Source organism: Panthera tigris, chromosome B2 (assembly GCF_018350195.1).
Source record: "Panthera tigris isolate Pti1 chromosome B2, P.tigris_Pti1_mat1.1, whole genome shotgun sequence".
Taxonomy (NCBI): Eukaryota; Metazoa; Chordata; class Mammalia; order Carnivora; family Felidae; genus Panthera; species Panthera tigris.
This window is the reverse complement of record NC_056664.1, coordinates 130,976,441-130,990,757: the sequence shown is the minus strand read 5'-3', so window position 1 is coordinate 130,990,757 and position 14,317 is coordinate 130,976,441. Positions and strand designations below refer to the sequence as shown.

The 14,317-nt window shown below is 37.5% G+C and overlaps 1 protein-coding gene across 1 annotated transcript in view; it reads right to left on the bottom strand.

The window, feature by feature from the left end:
- GRM1 (glutamate metabotropic receptor 1) overlaps nt 1–14,317 on the bottom strand; it is a 462,841-nt gene that overhangs the window by 104,307 nt on the left and 344,217 nt on the right. Inside the window, exon 6 of the mRNA XM_042985360.1 lies at nt 4,174–4,409. Coding sequence (XP_042841294.1) covers nt 4,174–4,409 — 236 coding nt within the window. The remainder of the gene's footprint in view (nt 1–4,173; nt 4,410–14,317) is intronic.

Below are 14,317 nucleotides of genomic sequence, written 5' to 3'. Positions count from 1 at the left end.
TATGTCAATTATATCTCAATTAAAAAAAAAGAGTACTCATGCTTGGAAGTCTTGAAATTTTGTCACATCAGACTATCTGTCATTATATTAATAGTCCTGAGCTGTTGATGAGTATTACAGATACCATCCAAATACTTTCATTATGTTTTCAATAATAGCCAACTACAAGGAAAGATATACTAGCTTTAAAAAGCATTATGTCCTCCTGTTCCCAGTTGCTATAAAGAATAAGGACAGAAAGTAAAAAATTATGGCCATAAATTCATTGGATTGTGAAAAAGGTCAGTGAGGACAAAGTGAACTCATTCAGTTGATATACTGCTAACCACAGCAACTCTTGATATTGCCATATTGCAAGACAATGGCAATACATGTACTTAAGGAACCCAAATATTGTCATATTCTAAATATAATTATATATTTAGGAATCTATAGTGAGGGAACAATCCATAAGTAGTAACAACAACAATCATGAAAACTCTGTACCATATTCACTGGTTTGTTTTGTTTTGTTTTGTTTTGTAAGAAGAACAATTGGAAGCAACCTAAATGTCCAGTAATATAAGAATGACTAAGTAATTATAATATTTTCATTGGGTAGAATATTATGGAGCTATTAAAATGGTCATTATAAAGATTATGCAACAACATGAAAAGTAAAGTAGAATCTTAACTGAAAAAAAGATACAGTATTACAGGCACACTATGATTATAACTATGCAAAAGAAAATGAAAAAAGTCCATAGAATTGCAAGTGGTGCTGGTAGGAGTTGCCTTTTGGAACCTCTTATTTTCTTAGAAGTATTCATATCATTTGAGTAATTCAACTTCTGGAAATATACTTTAAGAAAATCATCCAAAATGAGAAAAGAATAAGGTGAGGACTAGGGAGAAGAATTTTTAATACCTCTCTGCAGCTTTTTTAACTCATAAAGAACTGAAAACAGCCTAGATGTGTCAGAAGAATGAGATGGTCAAAGAAATTAGAGTTTATATGTCTGCAGAATGTTATATAGCAATTAAGAATAAAAGAAATTGGGGCTCCTGTGTGGCTCAGTCGGTTGAGCACCCAACTCTTGATTTCAGCTAAGGTCATGATCCCAGGGTTGTGAGATTGAACCCATGTGCTGGGCTTTGCACTGAGTATGGAGCCTGCTTGGGATTCTCTCTCTTTCTCCCTCTGCCCCTCTCCCCTGCTTGAACCCCCCCCCTCTCTAAAATAAAATTTTTAAAAATGGAAAAAAAATGAGTGGAAGAAATTAGTGACAAAGAAATTCATAAATTTAAAGAAAAGGCAGTATTCATTCTAAAAGCAATATAAAAATAATATTAGCTATATGATTTATAAGTATATATAGATAAAAATATAACAAAAATTTAACAGTATATTTGCTAGAAATACATCAAAAAATTAATAGTAATTAATAGTTATATAAAAGAAAATTATTGATGCTTTTCATCTTTCTTACGTTTTTCTATATTTCCAATTTGTGTATGATAAACTTAGTACTGCATATTACTTTGATAATCAGAAAAAAATTGTGAAAGCCTAGATAGGAGAAAAATAAAATATCCATTTTGGCACTGTATAAGGGTGGTTGATTAAGGGTTCTGTGCTTGTTTTTCTAGTTGCCACATCTTGGAATATAGTTATGCTAAATTTGTAATTTCAAAAACTATAATATTTAACAAGGTAATCCACGCTACATCTTATTTTCCTTCTTGTAAGACACGATATTAACAACAACACTTTACACTTATGTAAGGATTTGCGAAGTATCTCACTTGTGTTACTTCATTTAATTCTCACACCTGTGTAAAATAGAAAGTGTTATCATGCTATAGTTGCAAAAATTGACTCAGAGATTAAATGAGGTCCTTCAAGTTTTGTGGCAGATTATTAACAGAACCAGTGCTGGCTCCAGTTGGTTACGCTTCCAAATGGTCTCGCATTTTCCATGGAATCATTTTCACGATTCTCATCAGGAAGGATAAAGCCCTATGCCACTGCAAAAAATGCTATAAACAGTTAAGACATTTACTGGAAAAGAGTGACTTTGATTTGCTTTATACCTATTCTCTCCACTGTCCTCACAATGATTAATTTTTTTAGAAGTTAGGCTTTGATGTTTTGGTTAGTACCTTTCCAACACTTTCTCTAATCCCTTGATATTCGCAACTAATTAAGCAGTGATGTAGACTGTGCATGAAGTACTTTTTAATTAGCCACAGTGATTTGCAAATTATTCAGCCTGGGCTCAGGACCCTTAATATTCAAACTGAAAATCTAGTGCATGTAAACTCTTTATTTAAATAGTGACATCTGAGATTAAGCTCAATAAAGGTTTCTATGGAAATGAACTGCAATATCAAAACTTTCCAAAACATTGAAATGACCCAATTAGAAGAGGTAAAAATAAGTGATAGAAAGAGTAGCTATCAATAGAATGGAAGGGTTCATTTCACTTCTGCACATTAATTTTCATAAATGTGTCTGCATATTCATTAGAAGACTATGCAATTCATTTGCTATTCAAGGATCTCAACTAGATAAGAATGATACATGAAGTAAAAGTTTACTTGTTCATCAATAACATTGAAGCCAATTTCATAGAAATGCATACATTAAAACTGAAGAGCAAAATAAATTTACATGAATGTATACACAGATAACATAAACACTGCTAAAGAAAAATTAACGATAAAATTCTAGGATTCCCGTAGAAGAAACGATCAATAAAGTTCATGAATTAGTTCCAAATAAAAAAGTTAAATAAGCCTTTGATCTTTCTTAGAACTAAGAACAAAGGGAAATATTTCCTAAGCTTGACTCCAGAATGAAATGCAAACATAAACATGTTTATAAAAGGTTGTAATCACATAAGAAACTCTTAAAAATAACTGAGTGAAGTAAAATACAAGAACAGTTCATGAATGTGAATTTTTAAATTTTCTAGTATGAACATTAACCAAGTTCAGACTTTAACCTTGACATTTGCATGCACTATGACAATTGAAAACCCAAAATGGTTTTTAAAACGTACATGGCTGTAGAATTCTAACTTTTGTTTTGAAAGCTTAGGTCACAAGATACTTTCCTGGAAATCCTTATGTAAAGACATCCAAGTAGTAATCTAAATTTTACCAATAGAACACAATGACCAAGTGACATATATAGTTGCAATCCACTAATAGCCATCTCAAACTTAACCCATCCAAAATCTAGTTCCTGATCCTTCTCGCTTTTCCTGTAGTCTTTCCCATCTCAGTCCTGGCAATACCACCTTTAATGCCTGTCCATCATGCTGTGCTATCAACCCAGTATAGACAACTGGCTTTGAATGGCACTGTGGTATACCAAAGGTGATCTATTTTTGCCACATTAAGCAATACTGAAAAAAGACAGGGGACATCAATGTCTCTATGCAGTAATGATAGCACTCATGGAAATTACTGTGTTAAGAAATCTGTTAAGAAGTATGGTAAGTTAGTCATGTTAAGTACAGCAGTTCCTGGGGCAGGGTGGGGTGGGGTGGGGTGGGTAGGGGGAGGGAACTCCACTCCCAGTAGAGTTCACCAAGCCCTGAAGACCTGAAACAATATGCTGCCCTTTTCTGGCATGCCTTCAGTGAGCAGTGCATGGGAATTATCTGTCCCACTGGGAAATGTCACTCCTATTTGCAAATGAGAGTGCAGAGTTTCTGGCCACCTACGTCCACATACACATACATGTATGTTCGTGGTGTGGCCCTGGATGTCATTATCTCACCTTCTCCAGACCTGTATATTGAAGCGAGTCATAAAGAAGAAAAAGGGATCAAACCAGTGCTGCTTACTTATGTCTGTGGTTAACATTTCCTAAACATGCTTGCAATAAAACCTCTTCCCTCGGGCTTGAATAGTAGATACGTGAATTCTTAGTTCGCTTTTCCTTGACCTACATTATCTCTTCTTACAACCTGCTCCACCAGAGACCAAAGTTGTCTTTCTGGAACATAGAAACATGAATCCTCAGGGTAATACACACACTCTCCTCATTCTAGCTATTTTATAAATTAAGATGGTAATTTAGTCTTTGGAACTCCAGCCTTGACACCTTCTACTCTCATTCAACAAGTTGCAATGGAGATAGAGTTGTAACTTCTGAGTTAGTATTTTGTGAACACGTATTACCTGTGCAGATTCTTTTAAAGTTGGGATTTTCCAGAATGTGTCCTGGTAGGCGGCACTGGAACCGATGTTGCCAGAACTCAGGGAACCAGGGATTCCTCGTATTAGTGTCCAGCCTCAGCTTCAGGAAATAATCATCAAATGACCTGACCTCTGGAGATTGCAGCTTTATTGTGATTCCCCCGTTGGCTTCCACCTCATAACCTTCAATGACTTCATCTCTGTCTGCCCATCCATCACTAAAAAAATTCAGGGATTGGGGTAGGGAGAGAGAAAGACAAAGGTCTCACAAATAGAGCTCAGCGTTACACGTGAGTGAGGCAATTCAGCAAGGCTGACAGTCTATTTTAAGCCAGAATTGCTACCCATCAATGGCTTTTTTTTTTTTTTTTTTTTGGTGGAGAGTAGTAAATTCTGAAATAATAAAGTCTTGTTTGTTTTTCACAGTAGTGAAAGTGATGATAATAATAATAGTAGCAATGGCAAGAACTAACATTTATTGAGCATTTACTAGGCTTCAGATTCTCTACTATTCACATTTACTGAGTCAGAAGACGTTCAGCAACTAACTGAAGTCCCAGTGGAGCCAGGATATGGATCCAGGCAGTCTGGCTCCCAACCCAGTGCTCTTTAGGCACAAAACCGTCAATTGCTGTCCAAATCAGAATAAAATAAAACCCAGGCACTCAGGGCCTTCACAATAAGAGCTCAGCAAGCTTTCAAGGTTTCAACCAAGACCATTATATGCGCTGCATTTATAGGGCAGAAAATTGATTTAGCTCAGAAACATGACAACCACAGATCTGGCTCCTGGACGTTGTTCAAACTTACATTGCCTAGAAGTGATCAGATGCTTCCTCTTCAATGTTTTTTCAAAACAGCAGCATTCAAAGAAAACAATCCCACTCCCCAAAATGAAACTAATCCTCCTGCTCACTAAATGGAAGTTAACTGATGTTTTATCCAGTAGGTTCAAATTTTATTTTAATTTGATCACCTTCTAGAACATTCACATTGGTTATGAGTGATGTAGCTCCAATTTAATTCAAGTATGCACATGAACCAGGCCAAACCTCCTGTGAGTGGCTCTGATTCCTTCCCAAGCAGGTATCAAAAAAAATTACACTGGATAGAGTTAAACAGGCAAACAAGACTTTATTCAAGTATATTCCAATATGCCAAAGACACTGAACTCCCCTCTGCTGAAACAAAAGTTGGGGAGATTTAATTGCTGGGAGAAGCTAGTGAGCAAGTGCTGGAGGACATTGAGAGGCGCTTGGTCAATGTGATTAGCCATCTGTGTTTTATAATTGTCATTTATCTAAGTTAGGTTTCCACCTTTCCACAGAAACTGGGAAACAGAGGTCTGCTATCACTCTTGATGATTACATTTCAAAGGATGGCTTCCAGGTACCTGAGAAAGAAATTTCTCTGCTGTAAAACTGGCAAGAGTGTAGGAGAAAATGTACACCTCCAAGAGACAAAGAATTTATAATGCTGATTTTTATTTGTTTTATTTTTTCTTTAGAGAGAGAGAGAGAGAACACGTGCATGGGCAGGGAGGGAGAGAGAGAGAAAGAGAGAGAGAGAGAATCCTGAGCAGGCTCCATGCTCAGTGCAGAGCCCAAGACATGGGGCTCCATCCCATGACCCTGGGATCATGACCTGAGCTGAAATCAAGAGCTCAATGTTCAACTGACTGAGCCACCCAGGTGTTCTTAACAGCATTTTTTTAAATTAAATGCTCGAAGGAAAGGGAAGTCAAGGGGCCCATAGTCAGGAAGAAATTTGTCTACAGCTGAGTCAAACTAAAGAGAATGTTAATTTTCTCCCTTGGTCAAGAGGTGGATTTATTTACACCCACGGAGTCGCTCCCTGCAGTTTCTGGAAAATAACTAACTGTTCGGTCTCTGACAGAGAAAGTGTTTTATCACTTGCTTCTCACAGAGCAGGGATCTGGGCCAAATATAAAAGACTGACCATCGCTTACCCCTTGTTACCTGAGATCAGTTGGGATAAATGTGTCCTCCACTAAGCTGAGTTCATTGGTGCAGTTCTATTTCAGAATCTTCCCAGTGAACCACACAGGAGCTGTATTTTCAATAGACCGAGGGTTGTAGAAGGTATAGCTGACTTAACATGATCCAGAGCTAAAGAGACCTTGAAGTATAGTGTAGTCTAACCAGCCAGACCAGAGAATGTCTACATGCTTTTTCTAAATCCATTAGGATAGATATTTTACAATTTTGAACAGATCTTTCCTTTCCCTTTCCCCTCCACCCCTCAATTCCTCCCTCCCTCCCTCTCTTCCTTCCTTCCTTCTGCATTTACCTAGATGCTCTCCTATGCTCAAGATTCAATTGAGAATAAGACACACTATCCTCTGCCCCTAGTGTTACAGACTTGTGGGGGAAACAAACATTAAACAAGAATTACAAACACTGTAAAGGTAAGGAAGGAATAGCAACCAGTACTATGAGGAGAAGAGTTTAGGGATTTAACTCAGTCAAGTGTGTACATAGGTATATAAGTGTGGGTGGGGAGAAAGTGATTAAGGATGACTAAGAAAGTTATGTCTGAGCTGAGACCCAAAGGATGTGTGGACATTAGTCAGATGAAAAGATGGAGAGGAATTGGTATAGAAGGTTCCTGGTAGGTTATCTAATACATAGGAAAGAGCATGGGCCATTCAAAGAATTTGGAGAGTCCGTATGGCTGGAGCATAGAGGGAAGTGTGGCGGGAAGTATGGGCATAAATCCCAGTTTAGAAGCTGTTAGCCTTAGGACTGCAGGAAGTCCTCAAAGTGTTGTAAGCCTATTACATAATAAGGCCATTGAGCTCTGCTCCCTGGTGGTGAATGACCTGAGTCTTTCTAACAAGTCTGGCTTTACTCACCATCACTGGATATGACGGTCAGTCAAACTAATATTAAAAAAGAAGATAGACTCATCTATTTTTCTCTATGCTCAGTTTGCTTAGAAAACTTTGAACTAATTTAATTATTTCAATTTATTCATATTATATCATAACTACATGTATAGCAGTTTGAAGACCTGAACTGTGGGGTCAAGGGTAAAAATAAAATCCACCAGACTTTCAAGAAATTCTGCTTATGAGTATATATTTAAAATCAAAATGACTTATAAAGAAAAAAGTTACTTTTGACATAAAATTTAAGCTTGAGGTGTGTTACTCCCCAGGATTCCATATTATGTGAGACTTTTCTGTGTGTGTAGATATAGTCTGAACAAGAAACCCACAATTTTTTTAAGTGTATGAAATGAACCTTCTATGCTGTTTATTTGTATTTCTTTTTTTTAAAAAATCATCCCCAGTTTATAAAAGCAAGTATCATGTGTCAGTGCTAAAAGCAGAGAAAGTGTGACCTCCTGTCCTTTTGCCCTCCAACACAGAGGAGCACATCATGGGAGTAAATCATTGTCTCTGAATATACACAATTTGAAGTCGTATGTTTTAGTGGGGTAGAGCCTTAGATCCCCCTTGCCTTTGGCTAAAGCCCTTCCCCCTCACCATAGATGACCTCATTCCAAAATTAGAGTTGGGGTCAAATCCAAGAAATCATGAAATCACGGAGAACCAGGATGTGACAGAAAAAAGTATTCAGCTAGGATTAGTTGGTGAATACTTTTGAAATGTTAATTGTTAGAGGTTTGTAAGAGATCTTAAATCTATCACAGATAAGGTTAGGGAATGCTAACAAAAAGTTGCTGAAAAACATCCGTAAAGCACCTGGGTTTTTTTTTTTTTGTTTTTTTTTGTTTTTTTTTTTTTTATGTACTTAAATCATCTTGTCTACTTGCCAAATAGTATCCACAGAGAATTTTCAAGAATGTTTGCTGCTTAGCTGTGTTGGGATTTTTTTACAATGATACTGTTTTGGTGGATTCTCCGTGAAGCACACTGGAAAACAGGGAGGCAGCAGCTCTCCTTCAACCTGGTTTGGGGGTTTACTCTTGTCGTTGTTGTTGACAGTGGTGGTGGTAGTGTGGACTATGTGACCAGAAATGACCTGCGGGCACCTGCTCAGCCCAGGAGTCTGCAGTGACTCCCACTGTGCTGCATGCTGAACTCTACGAGGCATATTCACAGCCTCCAGCAGCTTCTGCTGCCCCATCTGCTTCCTGGTGATGAGCTCCTTTTCCTATCTGGGCTCTGGAAATAAAAGTGCATAATGTGGACAAACAGGGCAAACGTTTAACAGAAAGCTACAAAATACAAGAATCCTTGTTCCTTATCCCCCTCAATGTTTTTACACAGCAGCTCTTTCACAAGCCTGTTCTCTTACCCAGAATCATTGTTCTAGTCCCTGTGAAATTCCGCAGTCCCAACCCGAAGAATAATATTTATTCCACTGAATAAATTCTGATGGAAACAACAGAAAGGCATCATTTCTAATTCTAGCAAGCATAGCTGGGCAGGAGATGTATGAGTGCCACCTTTGCGTTATACAAGTTAAAATCATTTAATAAGAAAATTGATAGTAAAAAAAAACAGAAATGCAATTGTATTCATTTAAAAATTGTTTAAAAACATTTTATAAAAACATATTTACATTCAATTAAAATAATTACAGTCTAGGGAGTAAAGCGATTTGATTTGTGTGGAGTACAAGTAATTGCATGTACCTAATAATAAAGCCATAATTCTTTAAAAATATTCCAGAGGGGCGCCTGGGTGGCTCAGTCAGTTAAATATCTGACTCTTGATTTCAGCTCAGGTCATCATCTCCCTGTTAGTGAGTTCGAGCCCTGCATTGGGCTCTGTGTTGACAGGGTGGAGCCTGCTCCAAATTCTCTGCCTCCCTCTCTCTCTGCCCCTGGCCTGCTTTCTTTCTCAAAAATAAACAAATATTTAAAAATATATATGTATTCCAGAGACTAGCATATAACCAAGAAAATTAGAAAGGATAATAAAAATATTTTCAGAAACATATGTAAGCAAGCACAAAATTCCATAAATACAATGCTAACCATACTTATAAAGGTTGAAGAAACGTCATGTAGTTCAGTTTAAATCATGTGATGTCAATTGTGAGAAATTTTATGGCGGCAATGGCAGCTTTTTCAATAAGAACTCAGACTGGCTTTATTCATTCGACATTTATGCACTAAGAATCTTGTGTGAGTTAGGCATTTTGCTTACGGCTGCAGATACATTGATAAGCGGTGCAGGTGCGGCCCCTGCTCTCCAGACAATCACAGGGGCAGGGAAGACTAGCCACTGAATACACAATCGCCACAGAGAGTTGCAGCAGTGAAAGGAAAGGAAGACGGGCTACAGAAGAATAGAGAAAGAAAAGGGACATGTCAAGGGAGGTTTTGCCCAAGAGGAAGTAACATCTAAGACAAGACTCATGGGATGCATTGAAGCTGCACAGTAAAAAGAGAGATGGAAGAAGAACCAGTTCAAGAGGGGACAAAGCAATCAAGCAGCAAGGCTTTCAGTTTGCTTAAAGTGTGCAAGGTAACGCTTAAGACAAGCCTGTGAGATGTTGAAGAACCTGAACATCCTTTTTCTTTTTAAGATTATTCATTTATTTTGAGGTGGGGGGAGGGGCAGAGAGAGAGGGAGAGAGAATCCCAAGCAGGCTCTGCGCTGTCAGCACAGAGCCCGACAGGGAGCTTGATCTCAAAAACCGGGAGACCATGACCTAAGCCAAAATCAGGAGTCTGACACTTAACCTATTGAGCCACCCAGGCACCTCTGAACATCCTTGTTAAGGGTTTTGGATTTTATTTTTAAGGTGGTGAGAAATTACGCAGATTTTGAGCAGGGATATGACATGGTTAGGTTTGTCTTAGAAAGGTCATTCTAAAATTACCTAGAGTGTAGTTACTTGTGAACGTTCTTTGTTTCTAGAATTCTCAGACAAAAACTGTGGAAACACATTGTGGGCATGGGTGCGTGTGCACACACACACACACACACACGTACACCTATGCACACATGCACACACACAGGCTAATTACATTATAATGTGAAGGCACAGTGGAGATTTGATGAACCAGGAATGGGGATAGTGGTCCAATTAGTTGGTAGTTAATTTTAAAATTAGTTGCTGCCAACTCACCACAAATATAAAACTGATACAAAATGTAGGTATTCTTTATTTAATTATGTAGGACAGGCACTTAGAGGTCATCAGCCCGCTGGAAAACAGAGAGGATGATGAGCTACTTCCCCCTTCGGTTTTCCTGTCCTGCTAGAATTAGAATTCAAACAGAAGCCTCACTTCTAGCCCTATGGTGTTCTGGTAGAAAAGCGACCAAAGTGGAGGAGGGGACGAGATGGTGGCAAAAGAGGAAAAATGAGGGGCGCCTGGGTGGCGCAGTCGGTTAAGCGTCCGACTTCAGCCAGGTCACGATCTTGCGGTCTGTGAGTTCGAGCCCCGCGTCAGGCTCTGGGCTGATGGCTCGGAGCCTGGAGCCTGTTTCAGATTCTGTGTCTCCCTCTCTCTCTGCCCCGCCCCCGTTCATGCTCTGTCTCTCTCTGTCCCAAAAATAAAAAAAAAAAAAAAAAAAAAAAAAAACGTTGAAAAAAAAAAAATTAAAAAAAAAAAAAAAAAAAGAGGAAAAATGAAGGGAATTCTCAAGAAGTGGAAACTTCACATATGGGAGATCAAGATCAGATAAGTAATTCTTATTTTACCATATGCTCTTCACCCCATCCCCCAACTCACCTCTGGCATCCTGAACCTGAAATTATCTGCCAGCTGGAGACTTGTGACTATGTCCTAGCAGAAACATAGGGCAAAGATTGTAAACATTGCACACAACCATGCACGTGTGGGAGCCTTTCCTAAAACTTCTACAAACCAAGCTTTCATGTATCAAAGACAATTTTAAGCCAGTGTAAAAGAAGGGTGGGTCCATGAGGGGAATTACTGTGGACAAGTGGATCTTTTTTCTTCCTTCAAGTTCCACTACCAGGGTAGCATCCCATTCTGTCTCTCATTCAACTAATCCCAGGAAACAAAATGAAATAGGAATTGGTTACTGAAACTTTCTAAGCCTCTGTTTCCCCACCTATAAAATGGTGGTGGAAATGGTATCAACGTCTTTGAATTGCGTGTGAATTAAAATATATGATCCACGTGAAATATGTAGCACAGTCTAGCACATGATAAAATCTTACTAGATGTTAACAGTTCTTTACCATCAGTCTCCTCACAATCCATCCAATGTGTGAGCTCTGTCTAGATATGGGAAGGTTTCTCTACAAAAGCACTATTCACAGTATGGGCCAAAGACTGGTGCCAGTTCATAAACTTACCACTCAAAGAGGAAGTAAGACAGAGACTGAGACTAAGCATTTAGAAAAATCTATAGCAGTGAGACATTGTTGTAAGATCTAAGAACGTGATCTGTGGCCCCCTGTCATTTCGTAGGGTGTAAGCACTTTGTTTTTACAATTTGTATGGTCAATTGCCTGTAGCTCAAGCTGTATGCGTGCCATATGCAGTAGAACCGTGTCATAGTGTGTGGCATTTCATGGTTACTTTGCCAACTGTAACCCAAAAGTATATAAATATCCAAGAACATAACAAGCATTTATTTTTATGCACTTGTTTTTATAATCACTTTAAATTTTAATCAAGCTTATTTTATAATCTATCATGTAAGAGTAATTTCTAAATTAGGGAAATACAAGTCTCATTATTTACTTTAACTCTAATTATATGGCCACACAGGCTTCACTGGATTTTTTTTTTATGGGAAAAGATATAGAATCTGCTAAATGTGGCAATAATAGTATTTGAATATGGATAGCGGAAAGGATTCCAGAGAAATGAGGGCAAAAGAGCTCATGAAATTCACCTGAAAATACGTCCCCTCATATATTGAATTTGGTTTTTATCCCCAATTGATGGTGAGGTGCTGAAACCATAGTATGTTATTTGTGGAGTTGCTTTACCTGATGAATTTGTGAAATCATCAAAATTTACTAATAATTGATACACAAAACATTAAAAGTTAAATGTACAATCAAATAATTCTTTGAAACAAAAAGTATTAAATTAAAAAGCTGATAGAAGTCTATGTTCAATATTCTAACAAAACATTAGTGTTTCACGGGTTTTAAATAAAGCGGCATCCGGGGTTGCTAAGACTGAAAGACACATACAGTTGCCAAGACATCAGTGAATGACTGCATCAAAGATATTTGCTTAGCAATGTTTGCTGATTCCGGTAAAGAAAGTAGCTCAAGTTTTACTTTCTGTGCATCATAGCTCGATGATTTCTGAAACTGCCTAATGATGTGGAAAACCAAGGCCCTGCATAAATGAAGCTGGGAAAGCATTCTTTCATTGCAACTTGAGAAACGTGCGGATAAATTCTTACGTGGCAGTTCTTTTAGTATGTGTGCGATTTGAAAATGATGAAGACTTAGGGGAAGAAAACTCTTCTCTTATTTAAATTCTCTTTTAGTTCCAAAGCTGAGAAGCACAACTACCTCTAGATATGATAACATTATGAAGAATTACTTTGTCAAAAAATGTGGCTGGCGGCTTATGTTCTGTACGGGAGTAAGTTCTTCTGCTCCAACTGCCATCATCAGGGAAACATCCTGGAGTAGTTACCTAAGTAGCTTGTGAGAGAATGGAAATCGACGCAAGTTTCTGTTTTGAGAAGGTCTTGGTGAAAAAAAATCAGCTGAAGTAAACACCACTTAGTGACATGATATAAACTTTGTGTTATGTAAGAACCAATGCACTGAAGGTGGCTTTCATTGGCCCATCAGAACTGATTGTTAGCATTTTTCCCAAATGCTATGTTCTGTGTCTTAACATTGGCAGATTGAAATTGTTCATGATGGAGATACATACTTCAAGGAAATAGGTAACTGCTATTAACTTAGGGCTTCTGTCTTATTGACACCTCCCCCCACCCCACCCCCAGCCAACTGTAATAATATAGAACCTGACCATAAACAGCTATTCTTGGTATTGAGAGGAAAAATTATATCAAGAATGAACTACAGAACAGTTTTTCTTCAGGATAAAAAATCAGTTTTGTCTCAATATGTAAACATATCAATAGGAAAGCTTGACTTTCTCTATTGACTGATATCTTTGATATAGTTAATGATCTTTAAATTTCTTGAAAAGAAAGAATCTTTTTTTTTTGACAGATAGGAGCTGACATTCATAAAGGGCAAAATTAAAAGTCAGAAATTTTGAAGAAAAAGGTTTTTTTGTAGATTGCTATGTCACAATTTTAATTTCAAAATAATTGTCAACAAGTAGAGATGATCTCAATATTATCATCTGCAAAGTTTTGTCAGCAAATGTTTCATGAATTGTTCATGAGTTAGATTGCCTTAGTCTCCTTGGGCTGATATAACAAAATACTACAGACAGATGGCTTAAACAACAGAAATTTATTTTCTCACAGTCTTGAAGAACAGAGGTCCAAAAGTAAGGTTCCAACTGACTCAGTTTCTTGTGAGAGCTCTTTTCCTGGCTTGCAGACTATGTCTTCATGTGGCCTTTCCTCAGTGCTTAAATACACACGGTATGAGAAAAACAGAGAGACAACAAGCTCTCTGGTACTTTTTTTTCTTACAAGGACACTAATCCTATTGGATAAGGGTCCTACCCTCATGACCTCATTTAACTTTAATTATCTCACTAAAGGCCCTATCTCCCAACACAGTCACATTGGAGATTAGGACTTTAACATATGAATTTTGAGCGAACACAATTCAGTCCACAGCAGATGTAATTTTATTAAATTTGTTACTCATTTTTAAAAATCCTCATATAAGAAATCAGTGGTCCCAGAATTCTTTTATTTCATCAAAAGATAATTTAAATTGAACTAAAAAGTTATGGAATAAATTATTGGAACTAGCTACTGATTAAAGATGACTTTTGAAAATAGAGCATCACTCACTTTACTTGGGATCAAAAATTTTAAATGAATACCCCAAATTCACTGAAATTGCTGCAAAGTGTTTCTTCCATTTCCATCAGCACACCTCTGTGAGGCTGGTTATTCTATTAGGAATGTCATAAAAATTATATAAAGAAGCAGAATACATATGCATAATCCTATGCAAGTATGATAGTTAAACCAAACCATATTGGATAATTTAATAAAGTCATTATCATATTAAAATTTT